General features: G+C 40.6%; 1 protein-coding gene across 3 annotated transcripts; it reads left to right on the forward strand.

Moving 5' to 3' along the window:
* The first annotated feature begins 1,748 nt into the window (after positions 1-1,748).
* znf532 (zinc finger protein 532) lies at positions 1,749-17,195 on the forward strand. 3 transcript variants are annotated; one of them, XM_037753524.1, is made up of 10 exons: positions 2,505-2,789; positions 2,872-3,155; positions 8,162-10,523; positions 10,675-10,856; positions 11,826-12,002; positions 12,799-12,961; positions 13,690-14,013; positions 14,788-14,900; positions 15,797-15,935; positions 16,035-17,195. In XM_037753524.1, the coding sequence occupies exons 3-10, from the start codon at positions 8,190-8,192 to the stop codon at positions 16,524-16,526; spliced, it is 3,924 nt and encodes a 1,307-aa protein (XP_037609452.1). In that variant the 5' UTR covers positions 2,505-2,789; positions 2,872-3,155; positions 8,162-8,189; the 3' UTR covers positions 16,527-17,195. The 3 variants fall into 3 exon arrangements, with proteins under 3 accessions (XP_037609453.1, XP_037609452.1, XP_037609451.1); XM_037753525.1 differs by lacking the exons at positions 2,505-2,789; positions 2,872-3,155 and adding an exon at positions 1,749-1,816; XM_037753523.1 differs by having other exon boundaries at positions 2,505-3,155.
* Positions 17,196-17,418: the final 223 nt, after the last annotated feature.

Below are 17,418 nucleotides of genomic sequence, written 5' to 3' on the forward strand. Positions count from 1 at the left end.
TCCATAATGTTCAAAGCCCTTATACATTTTCACAATTTATTTTAATTAATTCATGTATTTATTTATTTATTCATGTTTATTTCTGTGTGACATCTACTGTTGACCTGCTATCTCCCCCTAAAGACCCCCTGTACCCTCCTAAAAAAGCGAAGGCTAATTTCCACATTTGTGGACAATAAAGACGATTAATATTATTATTAATCTTTATTATTATTTGTTACCTTCGATTATACAGGATATTATGGAGTTAACATTAAGATCATGCACTTTTATTATTTTTTACAAATAATACTACTAACATTAATCTACATATACCGTGATATTCTATAATCATATGATGAGAAAATAAATATACTGTGTATGACCGAACAGGACTATCTGCTTCACTTAAAAGTGTTCAAGCAGCTCCTCTTTGCTGCTTGCAGCTGACATGAATGGAAGCAACGTGACGTCATGCGACTGTGGCTCTGTTAGGGGTGGGGGAGTACAGCAACCTCAGCTTCCTCTCCTGCACTGAATCTGTAACACTGTAGAGAGGCAGCAGGCACCATGAGGGCCTTTTCTCATGTATATACATATATATATGGAGAGAAAGAGAGAGAGAGAGAGAGAGAGAGAGAGAGAGAGAGAGAGAGAGAGAGATGCACAAATCTAGCTGCTTTGCAGTGTATAAAATGCATTTGTGTTGTCTGGTGAATAAATCTGGCATGATCCTTTACATAATGAAGGCTGATTAGTTTATGCTGCAGCATTCATGGCTGTCTTTTGATAGATGTGCCAGATGTATCAAAGACTGGTAGCAGGCCAAAGAGAGACAGCCTTGTTCAGCTGAAAGCCTCTCTCTCTCTGCACTCTCCCAGGTAGGTAATGAAAGACCTGATTTGATCGTGTTTTGCTTACCAATTTATCTATCACACGTACTGTAATGTAATGTTTTTAATATGATATTTCTGTGTCTGTACATTGCTGTGTGGGCTACATGAATCATGCTCATATTTGCAATTGTGAAATGGCATGGTTATGAATTACAATTCTTCAAATGTAGGAGTAAATGATGCCATTATTGAATATGTTGTCATATCCTTTTAGGCTGGAATGTAGTCATCTTTTCTTATATTGATATGTGCTCTATATGTACAGTATGCATGTGGGTATATGTCTTGCTGGATTCAATTATGTTTATACAACACTTAGACTTGTTGACCTTGGCATACACAGCATGCAAATGGGCAGTTGGGCCTAAACAGAGGCCTTAGCTGTTATGTTATGAATATATAATGTTATTGATCCCTGAAGAAAAAATGTGCAGGATCGAGCAGCACAATCACACACCGCTCGATCATATGTTAAGCCCTCTTCTCCTGCTCGTTTCTTTTTCTTCCTCTCCATCTCCCCCACCTCCCTCTGTCTCCCGTCTCCCACTCTCTCTCTCTTCTTTCTCTGCACCAGCTGCTGCTGCTTCTGCTGCTGCTGCTCCAGAGCCAGAGAGGAGAGTCCCCTCGCCCCCCTGCACACACAGAGACAAAAGGCCTGATTCGCCTGCTGAACACTGCCCCCTTTCTCTATCCGTCCCTTCATGCACGGCCGTAGTGGTGGTGGTGGTGGTGGTGGTGATGGCTTCAGGAAAAAGCGAGGCCCGGACTGGGACTAAAATCTAGGACTGACCCAGTGAAGGAGAGTGGGAAGAGGGAGGGGAGGAGGAGGAGGAGGAGGATGGGGCTGGAATGGTTGGGGCTGAGTGAAGGCAGGTGCTGAGGCCTCTACAGGAAGACTTTTTTTTCCTGAATATCTCTGAGTGGAAAAAAATCTGAAAAGGGTATGCCACATTTACCTCTATATATATATATATATATGCATGAACGTGCATGCTTATGTTTATGTATGTCTCTGTGGCGGCATATGTGGGCAGGGGTGGCATGTGTTTGTTAGAAGTCTGGGGTGCATGAAAGGCTTGTGTTTGCCCTTGTTACATTGTGTGATTTGGGGTATTTACATTCCTTATCTTTATATCACAGTGCTGGGTGTATTGATGCTGCGGGCTACATGACAGTTTTGAGTTTTCAGAGACACTACCAGTGTGTCTGGAGGGAGAAACAGGCCAAGGTACCAGACTGAGCTTCTTCTACCATCATGGTTCCCTAAATGTGCTTCTTCCTTTCAATGTGTTAAGTTGAATATCATCATTTTGTTTTAAATCGTACCTCCTGTAACCCATTTTTTGTTCACATTTGTCTCATTATCTAAGTAACTTTGCTAACCAAAAAACACCATCTTTCTGTGCATTGTTTTATTTTTGTGGCCTAATTTGTATGCCAGGGCAAGCAACCAGAGTAGTGAATCTCCTTTAAACATGTCGCCACCTGAAATAATATGCTCTTGTTTCACTAAATCTATGACCATATACATGTAGTTTGGTGAAAATGTTGCAGTGTTTCCAGGGAGACGGGCACACCGCTTCTGCCTGTGTGTGTTTCTGAGGCCGTATTGCAGCGCAGGGCTTTATGTTGGGTGACCGGAACCAGATGAAACCGGTTTGAGGCAGACGGAGGGCTGACAGGAACAATGCCGTCTCTGTGCTCCACTGAGGAGTATAGAGATAGCCCAGGCTACTCCATGGCAGCCCTTCACAGCTCAGCCACTGGCTACCATGGCACAGGCAGAGACCCTGCTGCTGCTGCTGCTCGCTGCTGGCTGGATGTCGGCGTGCTACGCAGCGCGGCTCATAGCGAGAGGGGGGCAGGGAGATTTGGGAAGGGACGAGGGCCGGGGAGACGTGGCTGGCTGGGAGTGTGAGTGTGAATCTGCAGTCTGGATCCTCACATACACACACACACACACATGCAAGAGCATGATATATCTGTCTGTCTGTAGGTCTGTGTGCTGCTAGTGGTGCAGAGAATGACTAAGGAGGATCCCTACCCAGGACCACCACTGCTCACCAGATCCCTGGATGTAACCTGACCCTGTATTCTGGGCCTTTTACATGGTTGGGAAGAAGCAAGGCTTTTTTTTTTTTTTTTTTTTTACCTCCGGGCAGGGTGGGGTGGGTGGCTTTTTTTGTGGGTTAGTAGTGTTGTGACTGTGTTTGTTGCAGGATGGAAGGAAGGAAGGAAAGAAGGTTTGGCTAGTGGCTGGAGAGGGACGGAGGCAAGAGGGTGAGGAGAGGCTGATTCACTTGCATGTTTCCACCATTGTTGTTTTACATTCACTTAACTGAGATTGTTTTACACAGTGTGTGTGGATTTCAGGTGGCAATGAAGCATGTGTGTTAAACTGCTGTTGTTGAGAGGGGGTTCTTTTTTTTGTATTTTTCATATTTGTCTGTATTTAACATTCATTTACTTCCTACGTCAGGCTGCTCTGGCTGTCATGGCTGTGATAGCTGTTCTTTCCACCAGGCCTTTCTCTCTCTGCTGCTGCCTCACACAGTTAAAGCAGCCATTTTTTCCCCCGTGGCACTGCATTTCTGCCCTCTCCTTCCATAACATTTCTCCCTCTCTCTCTGTCATTTTGTTTATGTTTACGTCATTATTACAAGTATCCCGTCATCTGGATTGAACTGAGAATTGTTGCTTTTTGAAAACCAAAGATGAGGCTACACGATATGGGTCTGTGTGTGTATAATACTGGTTTAACTGCACATACTGTACAAGCAGAGCAGCTCCATGGCTGTGCCTTTTGTCCCCAATACACACAACACATACAGACACAGAGCATTTCAATCCCATCATATCTCATTTACAGTGCTCACTATAAAACAAAAATATATATAAATAAAGACTGGTTTGTTTCTGAAGTTATAACCCACTGAAAGTTTTTTTTTTCTGATATTGAATAATACTGTATAATTTTGATAAATAAACATGTTGTGTTTACTTGAGTGACCATCTTTACATCTTTTCCATATCACCTTATCAAAAGTCTTCCCCTGTCGTCATGTTCATATTTACACTTCATATTTCATTCAGCTTAAAGGGGAACTATGCCCATTTTCAAAATTCATACATTTTATTCCTATGGTCTAAGACAGTTGAAAAAAATATTAGTACACATGAACAACTCTCTCCCAAATCCAAAAACTAAAGTGCTAAAACTCAAACTTGTGATGTCATAGGGTATTAAGTCTGGAGCTGCTCCATAGTCAATGAATGGGAGGCTGATTTTGTGTACCCACAGAATGTTTGTTTTTGTTTTTTATACCCAAATGAGCTTTATTCTACTGTAGTGTTCTCAGTTGTGAAACAGAAAATGTTCCCATATACTCAGAACATTCCCCTGGGTGCTCTCAGTGTCATCTCTTTTTTTTTTTTTACGATTTTTATCACTTTTTTAATGCCAGAATCGATGTATTTGCTTCATTTGAGTCTATGCAGAGGTAGAAGGAAGTTACCGCTTTTATTGTTGTAGTCTGAGTAACGTGATGTCATATCCGTTCCGTATCTGTCAACCAAAACAAACCGCAACAAGAAAGTTGAAAACAGTGGAGGGTCTGTGTGGATACGACCTGCACCCTCACATGTTAAATCCAAAGTGGTAAACACTACACATCCAGTAAAGCATGGAAACACTTTGGGTTTCACAAATTGCAGGAAAACTACAGCTAGACATCATGGCTAAAGCTGTGTGCTAACTCTGTCAAGGACAGGAAACGTTATTGTGTTGCAGTAACATGTGGTCAAGCCAGCCGTCACTCTCATCTCCGTGGTCAAATCGGCCGATGCTACAACTTTAGAGCACCTATATACTGACATTTATGTTAAATGCATTCAAACGCCCCTCAATGGAGCTGATCATGGATGTATAAAGAGAACAGAGCTGACGGGAGAGCTAGCGACAGACTCAGAGAAGTTAGTGGAAGTATACATGTGTGACTATGTCCGGTTTTCAAAGTAAGGTGTTAACAAAGGGAACTACATAGTATATACAAAATACATAAATGGAAATAAGATTCATTAGATTATATTCACCAGAAGTATAAAACATTACATGTCCCTTATAAATTAAAAAGTAAATCCCGCTAATTTGTGGGAAAAAAATAATGCCTGACAATGACTGATATATTTGACTTCAGGACATCTCTGACTACATACATGCTGAAAATCAAACATTTTTACTGTTAAATTTAGATATTTTCTAAAGTAAAAGTCCCTAGAAGTGTATGATTCAACTTTTTCCCATGGTCTAGTGTTCAGAAACAGAAATCGCAATAAATCTTAATTTTGAATCGTAATACTTGTAGAATCGCAATACATATCGAATCGACACCCAGGTATCGTGATAGTATCGAATCGGGAGAAAGGTGTATCGCCCCAGCCCTAATAACATCTCTCCCAATTCACTCTATGGAGCACTCTAGTTTTTGGATTTGAAAGAGAGTTGTGTAATGTTTACTAATATTTATTGGACAACCTTAGACCTTAGGAATAACATGTATGAATTTTGAAAATGGGCATAGTTCCCCTTTAAGTAATATCTAGATGTTTTATTCACTCCCAAAACCAGCTGACTGCCAGTCCACTGATAGGAAAATGTAGAAAACATATATTAAAAAAAGGAACTCTCTTGCCTTGTTCCGTCTCCAGCTTTTGAATGGATTACATTAGCACACTGGTATGTTCTTGTTTTTCTCCCTATTTTATTCGTTTAATTATAGCAATGCTGACCATGTAGTGATTGAAGAGGAAAATGCTTTGCAAAGTACCCACATTTAATGTCGTCTAAATGTCACATCTACCCCCTGTGTGGACCAGCAAGTGGTTCCCTGGTGTTTCTCTCTGAAACAGTCCTATGAAGTTACCCATCGTAGGGATGAATGAGGCATAAATAGGATTAATTGTACGTCAGCGGTACTAATTTTTTCAGAAGAGCTTTGCATCACTGATTAATCAGTGACAGATTGATTTGAAGTTGTAGAGAGCTCGGAGCTCAGTCTGCTAATGCACAAATCAATAATCAAACACAAGAAAGCAATGAAATTGTGTATTTGATAGGCTGTGCTATATGTGACCACCGGTGCACCATGTGGTGAGAAATGAAACTGCAAAACGAAAGCTGAATGATTTGTATGTACTTAGACCCTAACCTTTACCACAAGTCATACTGTAATTCACAATATAGGCACGGATTTGGACTATTTGATATAGTGAATTACGTGGTTTCTTCCCAAATAACAAAACTATCCCTAAAAAAATGCTGTCAAGTAAGTTGATCTTTCATTGTCCTTCATTTTAGAGGTGTTATAGTATTGTTGAAAGGGAAATAACACAGAAGCAGGGCTGAAAATTAACGTCCTATGCTAACTACCTCATCTTAGTCAAAAATACGAGGAGCATTTACCAAAAGTGGAAATCATTCTGTATAATATCACATTATTAATCAAATAAGAATTTGTGATACAGTCTGTAATAACACTTTCAACTATAAAATGAATGCTCTTAACCAGAAAAGAAAAAAAAAATCCCTTTTTTATTAATTATTTCCTTCCCGTCACTGTGTGTAGAGCCATAAATTAGTGTAAGATCGTCAATGGTGGTGTGTCAAAATCTTTTATTCTTGACAAGAGGAAAATGTTTAATTCACATAAATCAGAAAGTATTACGATATTGTGATCATTTACATCTATCTTGACTATAATCTATCTTGGAAATATTGACAACAGTATACGAGTAATAGGTACATACTATTTTTTTACATTTTAACTAATAAATATCACAATGAAACCTTCCCTGTTGATTACGTGACATGTTAGAGTCAAAAGTTTTTACAGAGGGAATTTTGGATATCTCTTTGTATCATTTTTACCATGTTTTTTAGGAATAAAATGTGGTGAATAGAGTAATTTTTTAACTAATACATATCACCATGAAACTTCCCCAGTTGATGTTTCACATTCATTATAATTGTTTTTTTTATTACAATTTTTCTGAAATTTTATGTTTAAATATGCAAATGAGGCATTATCTAATGCTAACGTTTGGTGAATGTAGGCTAAATCTACAGGCACAAATAGACAAATGTAGGGAAATAACACCTAAATGTGTATTTTTTATGTTTTCTTTCCACTAGTCTCAAAGAAGACATGTTATGGAAGCAAAATAGCCCAAAGTGCATGGAAAAACGTGCCTGCAGTGTCTCGCCTTAATAAATGTCTTGAGCAGTTGTTTCTATTAGAGGCAACAATCCACACTCTAGTAAATGAGAAAGGCACTATTAATAACTTATACCGACTAGAATGTACAGCCACCCTCATTCATCATGTCATCCCAGACATCCAATTAAATGTTTACATTTGAAGAATTATCGTATGTTTGTTGTATTTCCTTTACTGGCTAAGACACGATTAATTATACTTTTCTCATTCACTCTTATGATTTTCTCCAGGAATACAGATGTTTAGCTGCCTTCATGTCCCAATGTCACACTCCAACTTGATCAAAACTGAAAAGCCCAAATACTCATGACCACAATATCAGTTAGTCTTCCAAATTTGGAGAGAATTACATGAATTGCCCTTCAAAATATCACCAAATTAAGCAAATTCTACTCTTAATATGAATTGCTTGATTATTTCTCATCACCATGAGAAAAGGCCTCATTTGGGACTAATGATGTTATTTAGGAGGATGTTAGTCAGTATAGCCGCCAATGACATTCATTGAGAAAATTAATTTCTACAAAAATATGAGCCTTTCCATTATGGAAATTATGATCTATGGATATTATTGGATTGTATCTTACCCAACCCTAAAACCAAAATATCAGCTTCACAAACAAGACATCTCATAATATAATAAGCAGATTGCCATGAAAGTGACTGGGAACATTCAACACCAGATGACAAGGGATTAACTATAATAGCTCACGGTGTTGATCTTTGATCTGCTGTGCTGTGTTTTGGCAAAGAGAAATAAGTAAAACTATTTTGTGTCCTCTTCCTCCTATCGCAAACAAGATAGCACATTGCAGCAATGACAATAAGAACGTTATATCAAATTCAGTTTTTCTGTTACTACAAAAGACAGTATGAAGATTTTCATTGCAAAATGGGATATCTTATAGCATGTTGAAGAACTCATCATATCATTAGATATAGTTAAAAAAAATCTGTAGTAAACATGACTTATGTTAATCATTATTCTACCATTTTATCTGTGATCCCCAGGTGTTCTCCTCAGAACAGGAGCAGGACCATGGGAGATATGAAAACACCAGACTTCGATGACCTGCTGGCGGCCTTTGACATCCCCGACATGGTGGATCCTAAAGCCGCCATTGAATCTGGCCCCCACGATGACCATGAAGGACAACTCAAACAACCCAATGGTGGGGTCACTCCCAATGAAGACGAGTCCCACAACCTCTCAACAGGACATGACGTTGGTGTTAGTGTCATTGTCAAGAACATCCGAAATACGGACACTAGTGAGCATGGTGGAATCATATCAGAGAAGGATGGACATTTCCATCCCCAACCCCCTTCTGTTGCCATTGGCAATGGACTACACAATGGCTTCTTGGCCGCGATACAACTAGGTACTCATTACACCAAGAATGGATGGAAAACTCCCAGAGATGAAGGACAGCAAGTTAACAACCAATCACCTACCTTCAATCAGTTCAGCCCCATCTCCAGTGCTGAAGAGTTTGATGATGATGATAAAATTGAGGTAGATGACCCCATGGACAAGCAGGGGGTTCAGTCATTCTTTAGATCCACTAGTAAGATTGTGGACCAGAATCACAAATCTCCTGTATCAGTGGACAATGTTTCTAAGCCCAGAGCAAACAGAGACCAAAAACCTGATCAAAACAAGAACACCAATGGCATTCTGGGAGGTTCCAAGTCTAACGAGCCCCCTCAATCAAATTTACCTGAGGGGGGACTAAAGGAAACTGTCCTACAGCCTCAAAGTCAGGAGTGCAAGGAGGCTGGAGAGCCGATAGGGCTTGTTGATGTGTCCAGTATGACCCAAGTCAAAGCAAAGTCCTCTGCAAAGCTTTCATCATGTATAGCGGCTATAGCAGCCCTCAGTGCCAAAAAGGCTAGTGCTACAGACTTGGGTGTTTTGGATTCTCCTACAACACAGGAAGAATCCACCCCAGCCAATAAAAATCCCAGAGCTCTAGAAAAGCCACACGAGCAGGAGTCGGCCTTAGAGTTTGCAAAGAGTCTGCTCACAAGACAACCAGACAGCCCCTCTAGTGTCATGAGTGAGGGTAGCAGCAAAGGTTCCCCTGCCTCAAGCACAGACACCACACCGGTCATCCCAAAAGTCAGGATCAAAACAATCAAGACATCATCCGGTCAGATCAAGCGTATGGTCACCCGAGTTGTACCGCAGTTTGATCCTGAAGATCTGAAAAAAGGAGAGGATAGCCTTTCTGTTATGGCAACCACCAGTGCAATGTTCTCATCTCCTACAAGGCCCTCTCTGCCAACCACAGTATTAGCCACCGCTGGAGGCCCTTCTATTGAAATAACCAAGCAAATGACTATTAAACCTGTGGCGACAGCTTTCCTGCCTGTCTCAGCCGTCAAGACAGTTGGTTCCCAAGTCATCAACCTGAAGCTAGCCAACAACACCACAGTCAAAGCGACAGTCATCCCTGCTGCGTCAATGCAAAGTGCCAGCAGTGCCATCTTGAAAGCTGCTAATGCCATCAAGCAACAGACTGTCATGGTACCTGCCTCCAGTCTGGCTAATGCCAAACTTGTGCCAAAGACAGTCCATCTTAGTAACCTCAATCTTCTGCCTCAGACTGTATCCTCTGCTGTCTGTGATCTCAAAAAGGCCCTGTCCTCATCCAAACAACCACAGCAGGTCAAACAGCAGACAATTCTTGCTGGCCGGGCCACAAAGAAAGTCTCTAGGATTCAAGTGTTCACCAGCTCTCAAAGCTCTGTAGTGGATGCCTTCAATAAAGTCCTGAGTAGCATAAATCCTGTCCCTGTGTACGTCCCAAACCTCTCTCCGCCAACCTCCGCTTGTATCTCTCTACCCTCGCGTGGTTACAAGTGCCTGGAGTGTGGCGATTCATTTGCTCTTGAGAAAAGCTTGACACATCACTACGAACGTCGCAGTGTGCGGATCGAGGTCACCTGCAACCACTGTGCCAAAAGTCTATTGTTCTACAACAAATGCAGCCTCTTGTCTCATGCCAGGGGCCACAAGGACAAAGGGTTTGTCATGCAGTGCTCACATCTAATCCTAAAACCCATCCCTACAGATCAGATGATAACCACATCACCCTCATCAGGCCCACCCGACATCACTGGCACCACCTCAACCTCCCAAGCACATGCCCCCACTAGTCAAATCCTAGGGAGAGTTTCTGGTAGAGGGTCCCAAAGTACAGTGATTTCAGCTCCATGCAGCGCTCCTCTTGTGGCAGCCATGCCCTTGGAGGATGATGCTTCGAAGCTCTGCAGGCACAACCTAAAATGCTTGGAGTGTAACGAAATGTTCCAGGATGACAGCTCACTAGCAATGCACTACCAACAGGCACAGGAGTCCAGTGGGCAGGTGCGTGAAGTGCTACATAATATGGTACAATTCATTATAGCGACTTTTCAGTGGTTTAGTGGCATTAGCAACTATTTCGGGGTCTATCTGCAATCGTTCCAGTGCCATGATAAAATCCGATTGATGATTTTTCTTTATCTCTTCTTTTCAGAAAACATGCACCATCTGCCAAATGCTTCTCCCAAATCAGTGCAGCTTTCTGTCACACCAGCGAATCCACCAGCACAAGTCTCCTTACATCTGCCCCGAATGTGGCGCCAGCTGCCGTTCTGTCCACTTCCAATCACACGTCACCAAGAACTGCCTGCATTACACCCGTAGAGTCGGCTACCGGTCAGTCGACCTTAACTACAATCATAACATTATTAATTTGCATGTTAGTCTTCTCTTGTGCTGGGATGTCATTTTTTCAACTTCTGATGTTTTGTGGATAATCAAATCTGATAACATCTAAAAACAAATTCATGGTATTTACCATTGAGCTGTGTTCTTCCTAAGTGGCTATACTCAGACTTAAATGTCTCTTCCTCCTTTCTTTCAAAGTGCCACTTACAATGTCATTTCTAATTACAGTTATTACTAGGTTACATCAAGTTTGCCTCAGCTTGACAATCCTATATAAGTGAAAGTGATATCAATCACAATGAAACTTATGGGAGGGGAATTTGACAGTCACATTTGTTATGTGGAGTCATCCAAGATACAAGCCATTAAAACTAAAAACTCAGTACATGACCAATTATGATTAAGTTATGAGTGTGGTCTATCAAAATGTTATGAAATGAACATCTTGTCTCAAATTTAACATCTGCAATGTTATAATATACAGTATTAGATGAGAAAAATTATACCACTCTCAGCAGGTGGTAAGCTTAGCTTAACATAACAGCTTGCCTGGCTCTGTGCAAAGATGGAAAATATCCACCTACAAACATAATGTTATGTGTTAATTAGTGAGCATTACAGGTGTTTGGACGTTGCCAGGCTAGCCGTTTCTCCCTGCTTCCAGTCTTTATGCTAAGCTAAGCGAACCGTCTCCTGGCTGTAGCTTGATATTTAATGGACAGACACAAGAGTGATATCGATCTTCTAATCTAACTCTCAACAACAAAGTGAATATGCGCATTTCCAAAGAAAATCCTGTACTGACCAGCAGGCTGGCTCACCTATCAAGTAAATTAAAAAAGACAATCTTAAATAAGAAAAAACAAAGTGCATCTGTCCGAGAAATGAGTTAAACTGTCTTTCACTCAGTCAAAATCTTATTTAAATCTGACTAACTCTTACTCCTTTTCCCTCCAGCTGCATCCACTGTAGTCTGATCTTCGCTGATGTTGCAACTGTAAAATCCCACATCCAAAGTTCTCACTGTGAGACCTTCCATAAATGTCCTCTCTGCCCCATGGCCTTCAAGTCTGCTCCTGGAGCGCACTCTCATGGGAACACACAGCATCCAGGAATGAAAGCAGGAGAGTCCAAGTAGGTCAAAAACACTGTGGAGACTTAATATTTATATGAAATGCCAATCTAAACCAAATGTATTTCAGTTTTATTTTAAGTTAAAGACAGAATTCAGCAAAGGGTAATCCAGTTGTTGTTGTAGGCCTAAGTGTACATCTCAAAGTACACAAAATGTAATTCAATACAAAATTAAATCTAATATATAAATATTTAATATGCAAATAGTACACACAGTAATACACCAGCTTTTTCCTCAAAGAATTGTCAACACACATCTACATGCTCTTTCTTTCACACAGGCAAACACCAATATAACATAATACCCATGTCCAATTTCTTTTTCAAAGGAAAATCATCCTTGCTGCTTCATCAGTAGCAGGATTTGTGGGTTTTAGACATGGTGACTTAACTTGGGTTTGTTTTTTCCATATGGCAACCTTTCGCTGACTTACATAGCAATACTGATGATACGTGTGCTCAGGAGCAGGTGTTCCTGTACCTTTGTCTGGATTTGGCCCTGGTTGTGCCCCAAGTTTAGAGCTAAATAAACAATTGATGTTAGACAATATTCAAAGTACTAAACCATCTATTTCAGTATGTTTAATTTGATCATATCACGATCTAAAACGATCTTTGTTTGGAGGTACAGACATTAGGTGCAAGAATACAACTGCAACTGGGTGTTTAATAGCTTCATGTGAAACACAAGATAACATTTGCAAAAGTAACAGTTTTCTTTTCTTTGTATATACATTTGTACATCTTGCAGTGGACTCGCAGTGCTTTTTAAAGGATTTTTATTTCTGTCTTTCAGGATGATCTATAAGTGTTCCATGTGTGATACCGTGTTCACTTTGCAGTCCCTGCTCTACTCGCATTTCGACCAGCACATCGTCAATCAGAAAGTGTCAGTGTTCAAATGTCCCGACTGCTCCATGCACTACGCACAGAAACAGCTCATGTTGGACCATATCAAGGTGGGCATAAAAATAAGTTATTTTAGGGATGCTTGACATCCACTTTTTATGGATGTATGAGTCTGTTTTTAACTTCTAATTAACTCTGAACTCAAACATCACGCTGTTGCTTAATGGCACAGTATTACTATCTTTATTTACATTTTCAAAGCCAAGTTCTTATTCCCAGGGCGTTAAATACTGCGGCTTTGTCACGGGCATCGGCGCATAAGGCACTCCTTCGCGCCTGTATGAAATGCACCAGGCATTCCATTAGCTACAGTAAACGCTCTGACAAAATGTGCCGGGAGTGCCGTAGTTTAAAGAGTGAAAGACATTGACAAGGATTGGAGATGGATGAGTCTAACAAACACGAGGCTTTCATCCAAGAGACCGTTGTTCGTGTCCCGTGCGTCACATTGTAATCAGCTGTTCGTTCGTGTCCTGTGTTCACAACTTTCAGTGTCATTTTCACTTTACAAATGTAGTATTTTTTTTCAGCCCAACCATGTAGTTCTTTCCTAAACCTAACTATAGTGTTTTTTTTGCCTAATCCTAAAATGACGCCAAGGGTAACTATGGTGGTCTTGATGCCAAGTGATGCCAAGAGTGACAAAGCAGTGGCATGTGACACGTTGGGATGAGAATGGTTTTGAAATAAAAGTACTACTAATAAGTAGTGTGTTTCACACACAAGTGTTTTATACATTTTTGTTATAATTCAATCTGCATGTGTGGATACTTTCCAGGCCATCCATGGAACCCTGAAGACCATCGAGGGTCCACCAAACTTGGGCATCAACCTCCCTCTCAGCACCAAGCCCACTAACTCCAATAGTACCAACAGCAACAGCCCAAGTAATAATAATAATAATATCAAAGACGGAGGAAATGCCACTGGTCAAGACAAGGGAGAAAAGAAGCCCAAACCTTCACCTTTAAAGAAAACAGACAGTAACTGCTCAGCGAACCTCAAGAACCCTCCCGGCTCAGGATACACATGTGGAGACTGCAGTAGCCTCTTCAGTTCCAGGGAGGTCTTTGTGGCTCACATGAGGCGCGAACATGGCAAGGTGAATGTTCGAAACCATTCTCATTAGAAAGTTTTTGATTTGTCACATGGTCTTTTTTGAGATTCAGCTTAGAGATGGTAAGAGAACACACATTGGGAAAAGAGACGATGCTGTAAGTCCTACAAGTACAAGTGGAGGAAGTATTCCGATCCTTTACTGAAGTAAAATGATTACCACACTGAAATAATACTAAGTCCTGCATTAATAATGTTACTTGAGTAAATGTATATAAGAATAATCAGGAAAATGTACTGGATGTATCTTAAGTAAAAGTACTCGGTGCAGGAAAATGTCTGTTGTACTAATTGTACTTTAAATCATTACATTCATTAAGGTGTAAGCAGCATTTTACTGTTGTTGGTTCAGCTAATCAATTTGATCTATTTTATATAAAGATGCAACTATTGATTATTTCATTATGGATTCATCTGTGGATTATTTTCTCGATGAATCAATCTCTTGGACTAAACAAAAACAAATGAAAATAATATATTAAGATAATAAATAAAAAAATACTTGAAAATTACAAGGAAAATAAAACAGTTTCTCAATTAATTTTCTATCAATCAATTAATCTTTTTGGCTGTGGGATAGTTTAATCTATAACAACGCATCATATTCCATAAACTCTGGAATTTGAACATAAAATTTTAATTTGTAAAGTACAAAAAGTACAATATTTCTCTCTAAAATGTGGTGGAGTAGAAGTTTAAGAGCATGATTCATAACTGCCTATATTTTAAAAAGGTATCATGCATTCTCCTTCCGTTGCAGATACTGAAGAAACACCCATGTCGGCAGTGCGACAAGTCCTTCAGCTCCTCCCACAGTCTTTGCCGACACAACCGTCTCAAACACAAGGGACTGCGGAAGGTCTACGCCTGCCCGTGAGTACACACACCCACTGTGGTTTTCCTCCAAAGTCCTCCGAATTCAACGACAAAATACTGTTGTTGGTCCATGCCCTCCAGAATGGCAAGTTTTCTGATATGACTGCACTATAGTTATGGTTTGGTTAGATTTAGGCACAAAAACAACTTAGTTATGGTTAGAAGAAGAACTTGGTTTGAGTTAAAATAACTACTTCGTCAAGGTTAGGAGATCTTGGTCATTATGGTTACCATAATAACGACTTGAGTACAGTTAGCGAACGACTGCCGTCATGATTACGAGAAACCAACGCTGACTGTCCGTAACAAACAGCAGTGTCCAACGTTTGGTTGACCCAACCATCCACCCGACCTCTTTGTGACTCTATAGTAATGATAGACAGACTACTACCTCTTTTGCCCCCGACAGACAGACAGACAGACAGACAGACAGACAGACAGACAGACAGACAGGGCTTTGTCACTTAAACGTACACATTTGTCATTTTTGTCAATTAGCTTAAACGACTAATGCTCTCGTTTTTCTTGGGAGGACAGTGTCGTTTTTTTGAAGGAGGCAGAAGAGAAGCCGATTGGCTCCAGATAAAAAAAAAAAGAAAAAAGAAAGAGCCAATAATCAATAACGAGCCACGAGCAGTTAGTGTTAAATTTCAAGAGGTATGCGTTGGGTCCATGCAGCAGCCTCATTTACGTTATTGTGGCGGTTTAAGGGTGCAAGTTTGTGCAGTCTGGCGAAAAAAACACGATTTATCTTGCTTACATAGAGTACAAAAGTGAAAATACGCTTTAATAATAATAAAAATGCAAGCCCATTGTATGTATGCAAATAATAAAAAGGCAAAAATCAGCTTGCAAGAGGTTATAATTGTAATTTTTCCTGTACTTTGATATAGGCACTGTCCAGCTCTCAGTCAGCCATTCACTAAACGAGTGCTGCTGGATCAGCACATTCATCTGACTCATGGAGTCAAAGACCCAGAGGGGAAGACTGTCAACTCTGATAAAACGGAGGCTTTACCTGACAAGAAAACGGTACTGTGGCACATATTTGCAGACATACATTTATTAGATGGAAGTGCTCCTTGTGATTCTTTTTAGTGAATTTCTAACCGATCATTTTAATGTCCTCAGACCCTCAGCCCCAAAAGGAAGCCGGAAGAGGATGAGGGGTCTCCAGGTTTGAACTCCAGGGGCTCCGACTCACAGCCGTTGAAGAGGCTCAAGGTGAACATCCTTAAAGTTCACAAGTGTGCCGTCTGCAGCTTCACCACTGAGGACATCGCAGCTTTCCATGAGCACATTCCCCAGCACAAGTCCGATGGCTTGTGCTACCAGTGTCAGGAGTGTGGCCTCTGCTACACCTCCCACCGCTCGCTGGCCAGACACCTCTTTATCGTCCATCGGCTGAAGGAGCTGCAGGGTCTCGCCCGATACAACGGACGGGGCAAGGACGACGATGAGAGCCAAAGAGAGAACCAGCTGGATGTTACAGACGGGACACCAAATACCAAATGCAAGGTGTGCGGGAAGATGTTTGAAACGGAGGGAAACCTGAATACTCACATGAGGACACATGGGATGGCGTTCATAAAGTCGAAGAGACTGATCGCGGCTGAGAAGTGACACTTTCAAACCATTCCATCTCAAGCAAACACTTTTAAACTTATACAGATTGTTAAAGCGTTGCAGACAACCTTCAGTATATTATGCTGTATATATATATAATGTACATGTAGGGTACTACAATATATATACAATATATTCACACAAAAATATGTAATATATGTCAAAGTCACTTTATGTGTCTAGGTAAATTGAACAAGTTTTTGTACACACATAGATGTTTCTATAGGCTTTGAATAGATCTTTTTTATAGAAGAGCTTTTTTATTTTAAACAATTCCCATTGTTCTCACTAGGGCTAGATAATGTATGGATATATATTGTTGTAATGGGATTAATCCTCATACAGTCAGCAGTGTTCTGAATGTTCAATGCTGCTAATGTGAAACGAATGTCTGAAAGAGGAAATATACATATATAAAAACATGTTTTTGTGTCTAAGTGACAACACTTTTTGAAAGTGGTCCAGTATATATAAGAACGCTGCAGCCGCCAGCCGCTAAATAAGCTGCAATCTAATCCTTTGGGGCAACCTGGTACCGTCAGTTTACGTCCACTAAAAATGCTTGCCTTTCCAACTGTCAGGCTCTGATTGTTATTATAAGTGTCTGACAACATTATGGAAAGGACCCTACAGAGAAATTAAATGTTTTTCTTACCTTTCTCTTGATCCGGTCTGTTTGTTATTGTGTGTCTCCAACACAGCAAACTCTGACATGGCACTCCTCTCTCGCAACTCTCACTCACGTTTCCACCCTCGTCTCTTCTCGCAACAAGTCACATGACACAATGAGAAACGGAAAGCGAACGGTAAGAAAAACGGTTTATTTCTCTTTTCCATAATGTTGTCAGACACTTATAATAACAATCTGAGCCTGTCAGTGGCAAAGACA

Source organism: Sebastes umbrosus, chromosome 19, assembly GCF_015220745.1.
Source record: "Sebastes umbrosus isolate fSebUmb1 chromosome 19, fSebUmb1.pri, whole genome shotgun sequence".
Taxonomy (NCBI): domain Eukaryota; kingdom Metazoa; phylum Chordata; class Actinopteri; order Perciformes; family Sebastidae; genus Sebastes; species Sebastes umbrosus.

What these genes read in the sequence shown, in the direction of transcription:
- znf532 (XM_037753525.1), top strand. Translation starts at nt 8,190, where the DNA reads ATGGGAGATATGAAAACACCAGACTTCGATGACCTGCTGGCGGCCTTT. An exon ending in TCATGTTGGACCATATCAAG is followed by an intron (nt 12,962 to 13,689) that starts GTGGGCATAAAA and finishes GATACTTTCCAG; the next exon opens with GCCATCCATGGAACCCTGAA. An exon ending in TGAGGCGCGAACATGGCAAG is followed by an intron (nt 14,014 to 14,787) that starts GTGAATGTTCGA and finishes CTTCCGTTGCAG; the next exon opens with ATACTGAAGAAACACCCATG.